This window comes from Fragaria vesca, linkage group LG7, assembly GCF_000184155.1.
Source record: "Fragaria vesca subsp. vesca linkage group LG7, FraVesHawaii_1.0, whole genome shotgun sequence".
NCBI lineage: Eukaryota > Viridiplantae > Streptophyta > Magnoliopsida > Rosales > Rosaceae > Fragaria > Fragaria vesca.
Genome location: NC_020497.1, coordinates 21,598,306 through 21,611,125, shown reverse-complemented (window position 1 = coordinate 21,611,125; position 12,820 = coordinate 21,598,306). Strand labels below are relative to the sequence as shown.

At 39.1% G+C, this 12,820-nt stretch overlaps 1 protein-coding gene across 1 annotated transcript; it reads left to right on the top strand.

The window, feature by feature from the left end:
- The first annotated feature begins 2,847 nt into the window (after window positions 1-2,847).
- LOC101294228 (cyclic nucleotide-gated ion channel 1-like) lies at window positions 2,848-9,635 on the top strand. The gene is made up of 8 exons (XM_004309098.1): window positions 2,848-2,912; window positions 4,723-5,207; window positions 7,209-7,337; window positions 7,424-7,624; window positions 7,809-8,077; window positions 8,259-8,370; window positions 8,477-8,704; window positions 8,878-9,635. The coding sequence occupies exons 2-8, from the start codon at window positions 4,758-4,760 to the stop codon at window positions 9,520-9,522; spliced, it is 2,034 nt and encodes a 677-aa protein (XP_004309146.1). The 5' UTR covers window positions 2,848-2,912; window positions 4,723-4,757; the 3' UTR covers window positions 9,523-9,635.
- The last annotated feature ends 3,185 nt before the right edge of the window (window positions 9,636-12,820 follow it).

The window sequence follows — 12,820 nt, the reverse complement described above, 5'->3', positions numbered from 1 at the left end:
AGGAGCTGTATCTATGTTTCGAAGAATTCAACTTTCAAAGAGGAGGTTACGTCATCCGCACCCTCAAACTGTTAGCGTTATTGCAATGCTCTTGTCACTTTAGCATCGAAACTTGCGAAATAACCAAGTGCAAGCATTGCGCCCCCAAAATCAAACTGGAATCTCAGTGGCGCCACCGGGCTTGGCTCCACACCGGGGAAAAAGTCCCGGAAAGCCGAGGCGCCAAAGAGACGAGTATCCCATTTGGTATGATTTGCTGTTCCTACGGCTCCCAAATCATCTTCGCTGGCGGCTTGGTTCGCCAACCAGATAGGGAAACACCAGAGTGGCGGCCTCCCCTTACACCTAGTGGACAGGTCTGGAGTTTTGATCCGGAGACTACATTTTGGCAAAAGCTTGATTGGAGTTTCCCGAGGGTGCAACTAGGTTCCTTGATCTTTGAGGTGAACGGAAATCTCTATTGTCTTAAAGGTGGTCCTCATGACAGCACTTTCGAGGTGTACAATAGCAGTTCTCGTGAATGGTTGGCTCTGCCGGATCCTCAAGTTTACTTGCAGGGACATGACAATTGCAGTTGTCTTGTAAACTATATGAGTCTTAACAGATTTGCTTGTGCTGTTGTTGGATCCAAGATCTTAATCTCGAACCCGGCGTTAGAGTCTCTAGCCCCTCACGTTCCCATTATTTGCTTTGACGTAAATGACAAGGAAAAGAAATGGAGAGTGATGCCTTCCTTGTTCGATGGTGAGCCTTTTCCCTTCAATGGCAGGGCTTTAGTCTTGGACTTGAATGGTACACATGATAAGGTCATGTTCTCCTTTCGTCATGAGTGCCTGATATATGTCTCTCGATTAGCAGAGGATGATGATACCGGCGATATAAGCATCCCTCATGAAGCCTGTTTGGGGGATCCTCACTTGGTCCGTAACTTGATTAAAAATGCTTCTCGACTGTCGTCCACATTTGTTGATCTTGGAGATCAAAACAAGGTTGCCTTTGTTATGTGTGGGACCATATACTCTGGGCGAGCGCCTATCGGGCGTGTTGTTATCGTAGTGATTGAGTATGAAGGGTTGGGTCCAAAATATGTCTCATGTGAGATCGTGGCCACTCGCACATTTGAATACGATTGTCATTACTCGGGTGTCGGTAGAACTATCTTGACTGGTGGCTTTGTGGTGGGCTAAGTCAATCCATCTGTTGGTAATTCCTCCTCCTCCTCTTTTATCTTGCGTACTCGTTAATGTTTAGAGTGAGTGCTATTTCAAACCCAGAATTATTAATGTTAGACATGGTTGGTCCTTATAGCTCTTTAACTTACACTTAATCTTGCTAGCTACCTGTAGCTACAGCCTGTAGGTCTTAAACCTGTACTGAATCTAGCTACCTGTTGTTCATATGGAAGAAATTGTGGACTAGTCTTGACGATCATGTGCAGCAACCATATTGATTTCATCAGATCGAAAGACAGCATGAATGAGATGCACATTGCACACCGCTATTATGACAAGATCACATGAAGGATATCACAAGGTTTTGTTTGATTATAAGCTTTGTTTTGTTGTGCCAAAATGTGACATGAATTATTTAACTGAAAATCAAGAAAAATGTGACAGCACAATGGTAGAAAGCCACAGTCAGTTCCTCGACTGTATTAGGTAGTATATTGTTGTATTTGGCAATGCCTGATTGTTTTTCCGGTCTTACGAGAGATTCTGCATTTTCTTTTGTGTATGGGAATTTTCTATTGAAGGGTACAATCTGAATCTGGTGGACTAGCAGAAACAACCTGCATTTGTAGACGTATTGTCACTAGATACCAAGGTTCCACCATATATGCCATGCGTTTTGCTGCTAATGCACTTCGTACTATTAGGCACAACGATAGGCCGTTGCTACTTCAGAAGCCATCAGAGCCTGATATTTCTGCTCAAAAGCAACAGGTAGCAGCTATTTGGGTTTGATTCAGTACTTAGTTCTGCTGTGCATAATGTTGTAACATGAACTCATCAAGTAATGGTATACAACAGAAATGTATTGATCCGAGTCTATACAAAAGCATGTCACACTGGATCTTTGTACCGGTTGCAGAAGTAAAAGCTTGGGCATATTGAAACACACGCTTAAGTCAACTTCTAGATTGATTACAGTTCATCTGAATCTCTATATTATACAAGAAGTTCATCAAGTGGTAGGAAAAATAAAGTTAGGTGCCTATCAACTGTATTTGATTTTTGCCTTCCTCCACTTGATGAGTTTCTTTTTGTTAGATTCGTGGAAAATGGATAGGCACACGTATACACGTTACCAGTTGGCCGGCAATGGGAGACTAAAGAAACACATCAGAACGACAGACTTCTGTACAATGAGTTAGGTGTGTAACAAGTATATAATTATATATCATCTTCCAGCGGTAGTTGGCTTCAGAAAAGTCGTACGAGTATATTTGCTAATGGAGCATGCTCCAGTCTTTGATCTATAATCGAAGACTTTCTTCCTCTTATGTGAAGCCGAGTTTCTATAGAATGCCATCAACCTCATACATGCATAAACACAACTCTGTTTATTACCTCGATCCTTTGAAATAACTATCTTTCTTCCTTCCAATTACCATGGAGTTTGCCTCCGGCATCACTGACATCGTCTTGGGAAGGCTAGGCTCATATGCTGCCCAAGAAATTTGCTTGGCATGGGGCGCCCAACTTGAACTAAAGAAGCTCAATAACACCTTGTTAGCCATCAAAGTTGTGCTCCACGATGCAGAGAAGAAGCAGATGCAGACTTCCAGCATAATCCATTGGTTAGGAAACCTCAAAGATATCTGCAACGATGTTGAGGATGTACTAGACGAACTGGAGTTTCAAAAGCTACGACAAGTGCTCATCGACGAGCAGCGCAGCGTGAAAGGAAAGGTACACCAGTTCTTCTCTCGTTGGAATCCAATTGTTTTTAACTTCAAAATGGGTCATAAGATCAAAGCGATTAGAGAAAGACTAGTTGAGATTGATGACGAGAAGACAAAGTTTTCTCTCGTTCAAATTGCTGCACCAAGTGAAGAGTATCGTGTGCCCCAAAGGGTGCATGATAATGTAAGGGAGACTGACTCTTTACCGGAGGTGTATGTTGTTGGGAGAGATGAGGACAAAAAACAGATTATTACTCATCTCTTGAATGACATTGACTCCAGGAATGAAAATGTTAGTGTTATCTCCATCTTCGGGTTAGGTGGCTTGGGGAAAACTACACTTGCAAAAATGGTGTACAATGAGAGTGTGGTAGAAGAAAGCTTCAAGTTGCGGATGTGGATATGTGTCTCGGAGAACTTTGATAACAAGAGACTGGTTCGTGAGATTACGAGTGCTGCAACTAAGAGCAAATGTAAAGAAACTACTTTGGATCTTATGAAGACAAGGTTGCAAGATATATTAAAAGGTAAACAGTTTTTGTTAGTCTTGGATGATGTTTGGGATACAATTCCATTAGGAGTGACAACTCAAAAATGGAGAGAACTTAAAGCGTTGTTAAATGTTGGAGCATGTGGGAGTAAAATCATGGTAACAACACGCGATGAATCAGTTGCTTCACTTGTGCATCCTGTACATCTGCATTCTTTGGAAGGTCTTTCTCACGAGGACTCCATGGCTTTGTTTAGAAAAAATGCATTCAACGAAGGGGAGGAGCAACAGTATCCACACTTGATGAAAATCGGGGAGGACATTATGAAGAACTGTGCTGGGGTTCCCTTAGCACTAGCTACTCTAGGGAGTCTGCTCTACACAAAAAGGGAGCGACGTCAGTGGTTACAAGTAAGAGATGATGAAAGCATTCCAGGAGAGAACAACATTATGGCTGCACTAAAATTGAGCTACAATGCATTGCCGCCACACTTGAAACCTTGTTTTGCATTTTGTTCACTTTACCCCAAGGATTATGACTTTCATAGTCAAGAAATAGTTGCATTATGGATGGCACAAGGCTTCCTCAAATCATCAAGAGAAAATGAAGATTTTGATGAGTTGGGCCTAGACTATATAAGGCAGTTTTGTTCCAAGTCTTTGTTTCAACCAGAGGTAGATAGAAAGACTGAAATGCAGTTCAAGATTCATGATTTAGTGCATGATTTAGCAATAGCAGTGGCAGAAAAAGAGTGCTCCACAGTTAACAAGCGTCCCTCTAGAGAGTTCTCAAAAGTCCGGCACATGTCAATATCAGCAAAAGACTTGTCCAGAGAAGATGCAAGAGTCCCGGAGTTCATTCTCCAATTGGAGAAACTACGAACCATTCTATACATCGAACGTGGATTCTCCAATCAATATATTCTAAGGTCATGCATCTCAAGATTCAAGTACATGCGTGCACTAGATATACGTGGTTCTACTCTTGAAGAGCTACCAAGTTCCATCGGCAACTTGATTCATTTAAGATATCTCAACCTGGATGAAAACATAAAGATAAAACGCCTTCCCACTTCTATTTGCAAGCTCTTGTTTTTGCAGTTCTTAAGCCTTGAGAATTGTGTGGCACTTGAGGAGTTACCAAAAGGCATAGGGAACCTGATCAACCTCAGGTTTTTAAATATAAACACAATGCAGATGTCTTTTCCTACAGAACTATTTAGACGCCTCACCTTACTTCAAACCTTAATCATCGGGAATTGCAGAAATGTGAAATCACTGGGGGGAGATATCGAATACCTCACTAACCTTCGTCATTTGTGGATAGGTAAATGTGAGAATCTGGAGTCCTTGCCACCTAACATGAGGAACTTGAATGCATTACATACTTTCTCCATCCATGATTGTAAGAAGCTCGAGTTAATGAGGTCGGGAGAAGGCATAAAAGGTCTCATATTATTCACCATATTCACATCTGACTTGGAGGCTCTGCCAGATTGGCTTCAGGAGTCTGCAGACACTTTACAAAGCATGACAATCGCAAAGTGTGATAAACTTGCAGCACTTCCAGAGTGGTTGCAAAACCTCACGTTGCTCGAGCAACTAATGATTTGGAAATGCCCCAAATTGTCTGCTTTACCTCAAGGCATGCATTGTCTCACTGCGTTGAGAGAGTTGTATATTGTACGGTGTCCTGCATTGAGAAAAAGATGCAAAAGAGAAACAGGTGAGGATTGGTCCAAGATCAAACATGTCCCTAAGATTCATCTTGATGACTCTGATGATGAAGGTGCCAATGATATCGATGATCAGGTAACAATTACCTGTTCTACTTAGTGTGATATTCTTATATATGTTCGTTTACCCTCAATCTCTTGGCACAATTAAGTATGCACCATCAAAATCATTTCGTGCTAACTGCATTTGATTCAAGATATTGTATTCTTTCCTTTCTGTCTTAGTACCTTATTTCGTTTCTGTTTGGTGATATAATGAAGGTGCAGATTTGATGAGTTGTAAAAAGAGCATGCAGCCACTGGAGGTGCTTCCAGAATGAATCTGCAATGCTGCTGCGCGCTGTACTACATTGCTTTGGAACCTGAACAGCTGAACTCATGGTGTTGGTGTTTGAAATAAGACACGTTTTGGTTTATAATCTTAATACGATTTGTGTGCTTGTTGTGTGATAGTTTGAGTGACTTCATCTTTTTCTCAATTTGTAATCTGTTCAATTTATTGTGTTTAGTACGTTTCATCAACTTTGTTATGGTATGGAAGTTGGCCGCATCAAGTTGTATAAAACTATCTTGACTGGTGGCTTTGTGGTGGTCTAAGTCAATCCATATGTTGGTAATTCGTAATTCCTCCTCCTCTTTATCTTGCGTACTCATTGATGTTTAGAGTGAGTGCTATGTCAAACCCAGAATTACACTTGTTAATGTTAGATATGGTTATAGCTCTTTAAGTTATACTTAATCTAGCTAGCTACCTGTAGCTAGGTCTTAAACTTGTACTGAATCTAGCTACCTGTTGCTCATATGGAAGAAATTGTGGACTAGTCTTGACGATCATGTGCAGCAACCATATTGATTTGTGAAATAATGTTATATCTTATGAACACACTTCTTCTAAGATGTTTTCGCTGTTTTATTATGTTTTAAGCATATATGCTCGATGAGCATAAAATCTAAAATAAAACTTATTCTTCTAAGATGTCTGCAGTTATGTGTATGTGATCAAAAAATTGGGTTTAATGAGATTATATATGACGCAATGCTGAGATTATATATGAACCAAAAATCAAGCATTGTTTTAGTTACCCAACACAATAACTAGCTGCAGCTCCTACAATTTGGTGTACATATCAATTTTTGTTAAAGGCCCATGCTGAATGAAATGAAACAAGAATCTCAGTGAACAAAGCCCAGAACTATACATTTGCTCTAAATTTCTGAGACATCTGACACTCTCAAACCTATACATATATTGGGTCAAAAAAAGTTCTGAACTTTGCTCTTTTGGGTGAAAAACTTGGTATTTGATGATCAAGGCCCAAGGGCAAGTAACCCATCTTTGTTACGTACGTTGAATCATTTAGGAAGTCGATGGTAGCTGTAAAGTGTAAAGGACAATGATTGAGGAAATTGAAGCACAACTTCAAGTTTTCAGAACCAGATTGATTTGTAAAGAATGGTCAACAGCCTTGTCGAATTGAATGTATATTCACAATTGAAATTTCCATGTCGAATTGAAGGTATATTCTGTAATTTTTTTCCAAAATTATTTTCTGTCGTTTTGGTCAATTATGAATATGAATATCACCTTTTCAATCTCTCTGCTCTGTGAACTTGTGGATTCAGTCAAATAAAGACTGCTAAGCTTCTAAGTAGTTGAAGTACATGTCATATCAGAATAAACAAAAAACAAGAGTTTGCAGTGTTGTAAGTTCCAACCAGGTTTAGCAAAAGTTCTGGGAAGGAATGGTGTAGAAAGTTACATCTAGAGTCTGTTATTCAATTTACTTGTAGGTCTCGAAAGGACTACTATGCTATGAGTATCGGAAATGTATTGAACTTCTACTATGCAGTCTTGTTTTCCAAGAGAAAATTATTTGGGCCACAAGAGTTTCGTTTATGGAGTCATATATTTCTGGTTTTGTGTGTAGTTGCACTCTCACTGGATCCTTTGTTCTGTTATATACTTCTTCTTAACGAAGATCACAATTGCCTTAGACTGGACAGAAAATTGGGGACCATAGCCATTGTTTTCCGTTCCATCATTGATTTCTTTTATATACTTCATATCATTTTTCAGTTCCGTTCCCGTATTGCTTGCCTCTCTTCTAAAGTTCCAGAGATTCGGGTAGAGATTCGTGCTCTTCCATGGAGATATTTCTTGTTCTACTCCCTAGTTGACATACTTGTTATTCTCCCACTACCACAGGTAAGGAAAGCTTACTGGAGTTTCAGCATTTTGCATATTGTGTTTCATAGTTTGACTTATAAAATTGCTTCAATGTATCTCTGCAGGTGTTAATTTTTATTATTGTTCCAAAATTAAATGATTCCAGGTCCTTGGATGCAGTAGAGTGGTTCAACTCCATTGTTATCTTTCAATATGTGACAAGGGTTATTCGAATCTGCTCCTTGTTGAGAAAAGTTACAAGGACTTCTCGCATCCTCGCTGAAACTGCATGGGCTAACCTCTTCCTTTATTTGCTTGCCAGTCATGTAAGTCCGGATTTGATGCAAGAGTCTCATAAAAGTTTGTGATCAATTTCCAGTATCTGCATTCCATATTTTAACCTTCTGTCAGATAATTGGTGAAGTTTTTTATCTAAAGAAAATCCATGCCATGGTAATTGTTATTTTGCTCTTATGCTCATTTTGATCCAACTGCTTCCAAGCCCTTTAGGTTGTTGGAGCCTTTTGGTACTTGTTAACTATAGAGAGGAAAGTAACTTGCTGGCGACAAGCCTGTAAACTTCATGATGTTGCCTATTGTTCTATATATTGTGATGACAACTTCGGACCTGGAATGTTTTTGGATGACTCTTGCTCTACAGACTCCAAACTTTTCCATTATGGAATATTCATTGATGCCCTTGAATCCGGTATTGTGGATACAGCTGATTTCGTACAAAAGATTTCTTACTGCTTTTGGTGGGGACTGCAAAATCTCAGGTTCAACATTGGCCTCTTTAATCTTGCATTGATTCATAGGCTACAATAACTTAATCTTGCAGCCTCATTTCCAAACTTTAAACATACAAATAGATTAAACTCATCTTGTATGCAGCTGCAATACTTATTGTCCTAAAGTTTTAGTCTAGCTTGTTATATACTTCAGTATTAAACTCTGCAGCTCTCTCGGCCAAGGCCTCCAAACAAGTACCCATGTGTGGGAAATCTATTTTGCTGCTTTTGTTTCAATTTCGGGACTGGTCCTACTTTCATCTCTTATTGGAAATATGCAGGTTAGTCTAATCACCTAATGACCGATTCTCTATTACACTCTCGAACTATACTTGTGTGATCATGTATAATTAGATTGCTGATGAACGGTCTTTTGTTGCGAAACAGACATATTTACAGTTAAAAACTGCGCGATTGGCAGAAATGAGAGTGAAGGAACAAGAGAGAGAATATTGTATGGCCTTCTATACACTTCCTCATGATCTCAAGAAACGTATCAAAAAGGACCAGTGGCGAGAAGATATAGGACTTACCATGGAGAAATTTTTTCTCAGTCTTCCCAAGGACCTTAGGAGAGATACAAAACAACATATATGCTTGGGTGCACTCCGGCGTGTGAGTTCTGTTTTCCTGTGTTATTATTGATGTTTCAATCCTTATAGGATCTCTAGTAATGGAGTTATTCTGTTTTGGCATATTAGTCCTTCACATACTTGTTCTTGACCAAAGCATTCTCCACATTATTGGATGTCACATGGATTAAGTTCTTCGATGCACTTAATTTTCAGGTTCCATTGTTTGATACATTAGATGAGCAGCTGTTGGAATCAATGTGTGATATTCTCAAACCAGTAATCTATACAAAAGGAAGCTTCATTATTCGGGAGGGAGACTCCGTGGATGGAATGTTCTTCATAATGAGAGGCATGGTGTTCAGTATAGAGAGACATGGTTTCTTCTCTGTTTGTCTTAAGGCCGGTGACTTTTGTGGTGAAGAGATCATAGCAACTCTTGATTCCTCGTCATCTCTTCATCTTCCCATATCAACCAGAACGGTCCAAGCCATTACTTTAGTGGAATCCTTTGTTCTGAAAGCCGACGACTTCAGGTCTTTAATCTCCCAGCAGTCCAATGGCAGGCCTTTGAAGCACAACTTTAGGTTCTACACACAACATTGGAGGATTTGGGCAGCTTGTTACATACAAGACGCTTGGCGCCGCTACCGGAGGAAGAACCTTGAAGAGTCTCTGAGAAAAGAGGAGAATATGTTGCAAGATGCACTAGCCAATGCTGGTGGTAGCTCGAGCTCCCAAAGCCTAGGTTCAGCCATTTATGCCTTGCGTTTCGCTGCTAATGCGCTAGGTGCTATACGGCATAATGCTAGGCCTAGGCTACTTCAAAAGCCATCAGAGCCTGATATTTCCATTGAATAACAACACGTAGACATATTTTAGCATACAAATTTTTGATTCCGCAATTAATTTTGTTGTGTAAACTATATAAAATCATTCCACTGAAAGTAAGAAGTGTTACATTTATTACAAACAAGAACTATATAGCAGTATGTCATTACGCGCGTCTAAATGTATTGGTAAAGTTAAGACTGCAGGCAGCTCATGCTTTGCAAGCAGCATGGTGCCGCTAAACAGCGACACTGCAGCAACTGAGGGAAGCTCATGCTCTACAAGAAGCTTGGTGCGTGCCGCTATGAACAGTGGCGATGGACTCTCCACTGCAGTCTCAGAACTGAGCATAGCATCAATGCATCAAAGGCATGCACATTATAGTTCTGAGAAACACGTCAACATGATTTGTAAGGAACTTGATTTGGTGATGAACTGATTAGATCACATTGGTTAATGTTCCACTTAAATTGGGCCGAGACCAATAAGTTGGAGCAGATTTGGTACAAAGGAAGAACACACCGGCCCAACGTTCGACAAAGTCTAGTTTCACTACGGTTAGCTATATATCATTAATTCCTTGATTATCAAGGTGTAGATCTCTTTTCCCTAACTTACTTGATTACCAAGTTTACTTGGGTATATTTACCTACCATATTCGATACGGAGAAAACCTATATAAATTTATATGTTGTGTTTATGCGGTTGGCACAAGTTTGTCACAACAGTATTCTTATAAATTTATCTATTTCTTTGATCTCTGAAGTCAAAAACCACAAAATGGTGCAGCTACTGAGTATGAAAGACTTCATAGGCAATCAACTACGGCCTGGTTCGACCTTGGATATATTAGGTCAGGTTGCCTGTGTTGCACGGGAGAAACTGAGGCAAAGGATGAAGAAGATACAAGCTCATATGGGTGGTAGAAGTAGAACTACCCTCAAGAGTAAAAGAAGTCGAGAGGACGATGTTGATGATCATGACAAGGGTTCTCAATTGAAACAGCAGAAGATAACTAAAGAACCAAATTCATCAGTGGGTAAAGAGCTGGTGGTGCATGCGTTATACTCGGTCGGCGCAATAAGGAGAGAAGAGCCCTCGTTTAGGGCAAATGATCATATAACAAGCTCTGAATTAGGGTTTCATGGAAAAAATGGGTTGACGAAGAAGAAGGGTAGTGAGGATGATAAAGATTTGAGTTTGAGGCCGAAGCGGAAGAGTATGAAGAGTAAGAAGGCAAAGAGGTTGGGATTCAAGATGCCGAATAAGGAGCATATGATCAGAACACCAAGATATAGTACTGATCCTAATGACTTGCCTGAAGACTTGAAAATGAAGATTGAAACTTTGGAAGGTATTGAGAGTTTTGAAAAGGCCAAGATGACTCTGGTGATAGAGAAGCGTTTGTTCTCGACTGATCTGACTGATAGCGCAAGCCGATTGTCAATGCCTCTGAAGCAAATCAAACCGGAGAGTTTCTTGGACGAGGATGAGATAAAGTTTCTAGCATCACAACATGACTGGCCGGTTTCGGTTATAAGTCCCAAACTTGAGGAAGAAAGTTTAACTTTGAGGCAGTGGAACATGAATAAGAACAATGGCAATGTTAGCTCAAGTTATGTATTGAAATCAGGTTGGAATGAAGTTCACCAGAAAAATCAACTCGAAAAAGATGATGTGATCCAAGTTTGGTCATTTCGAGACGTGGGAAACAACCTTCACTTTGCTATTGTTTTGCTTGAGAAGGCAACAGAGGGTGGTTCAGGTAGTAGTGATGGTGATGTGCGTAGTCGGTGTTCTTCATCGCGATCAACAACATTGCCTAGCAACAATGATGCTGATGGTGAAAAGAGTAGTTCTGATATTGGTCAAGATCTTGAGAGCAATAGTAGTGGGAGTGGAAGAAGTTCAACACCTTATTGTAATGAAACTGTTGATTAAATTGTTCAAGTTCTAGTGTTCTACAGTGAATCCTTTAATTGGTTTTTTTTTTTTTTTTTTTTTTTTAAGTAAGGATTAATTGGTTCTTTTTTCATACATATTGTTGTGACTTGTGAAGAGATGAGCAACCACCAGTAGATATATACATTGTGAAGATATGAGAAACTACCAGAACTTAGAAGAACAAAATCAACATAAGCAAACCCGTGAGGATCCAAACAAAATCAACTATCGAATTTCAATCTTGTAGTCATGTAAGAGTTGGAAGTACTTCAAATATCGTTTTGAATGAATCAAATTAAATTCGAGTATCTCTATGAATCTATGATACTAGCTAATTTTTCAAAGAAAGCATATCTTTGTTTAAGTAAAAATCTTAAACATGATCAGGTAGTAATCAATATTATCGAATTTCTATACAAATTCATCTACATTGTGTATTTTTAGTACTTGTGGCTTATGGACTAGTTAGTAACTACTTGTGGGAAATTATTATCAAAATAATGAAGATGATTAATAGCCAAAGCCATAACAGTTTCAGCCGTCTTCAGGTTTAGTTACTCACTCTAAATCGTGCATAATCACAAAAACCCATGAGGATGAAGATATGATTTTGTTCAATAGATTCGTAATTAAGATACTCTTCATGGGAATTTATGCCCTCAAAACCTCGTTAATCGTATAGTAAATTAGTAACCTCCTCTCATCAATCTTCAATTTGTTCCTTTTGCCAGGCATTAATATTCATGTCGATCATGTGTATTTATCTATACATGTAATCCAAATACATGAATACATGACGAATGAATATTCAGATAAAGAACCAAAAATTACAACGAAAATAAACTAGAACGAAAAACGTTTCGGACAATTTGAACTAAAAAACGTTTAGTAAAAAGATAATATTAGTTCGAGAGCATTCCGTCAACAACCTATATAACTAGGAAATATCTACAAAGAAAAGTTAACGTTTGCAGAAAATTTAAGATTTAAGCAGAGAGGAACCTTGCCACACTGATGAACTAGAAACACCAAATAATGGAAACAGTAAGCGAAAATTATAAGGTGCAACATGATTAAGCTAATGAATATAGCCACTCACACTACGAAACGACCCATATGTGTGAGTCTCATCTTAAAGTGAGAGCGACGTTATCTTATACGACAGCCAGTATCATTTTGCTGAATATGTAAACTAAAAAAAAAGTACTGAACAAAATCAAAAACAAATATTAAGTTCGCAACTATACCATTTTACTTAACACATACATACATACATGAACACTAATGATGGTAATTAAGCCATTATTAGATGCGCCCCCCCCCCTTTTGTGATTGGTAATTGTTCACTAATTAATACCCACAATTAGTAAGTAAACACCGAAAA

Coding starts and splice junctions, on each gene's coding strand:
- LOC101294228 (XM_004309098.1), top strand. CDS start 4,758: ATGAGGAACTTGAATGCATTACATACTTTCTCCATCCATGATTGTAAG. Junction 5,208..7,208: donor CCAATGATATCGATGATCAG/GTAACAATTACC, acceptor ATCATTTTTCAG/TTCCGTTCCCGTATTGCTTG. Junction 7,625..7,808: donor TTTATTTGCTTGCCAGTCAT/GTAAGTCCGGAT, acceptor CAAGCCCTTTAG/GTTGTTGGAGCCTTTTGGTA.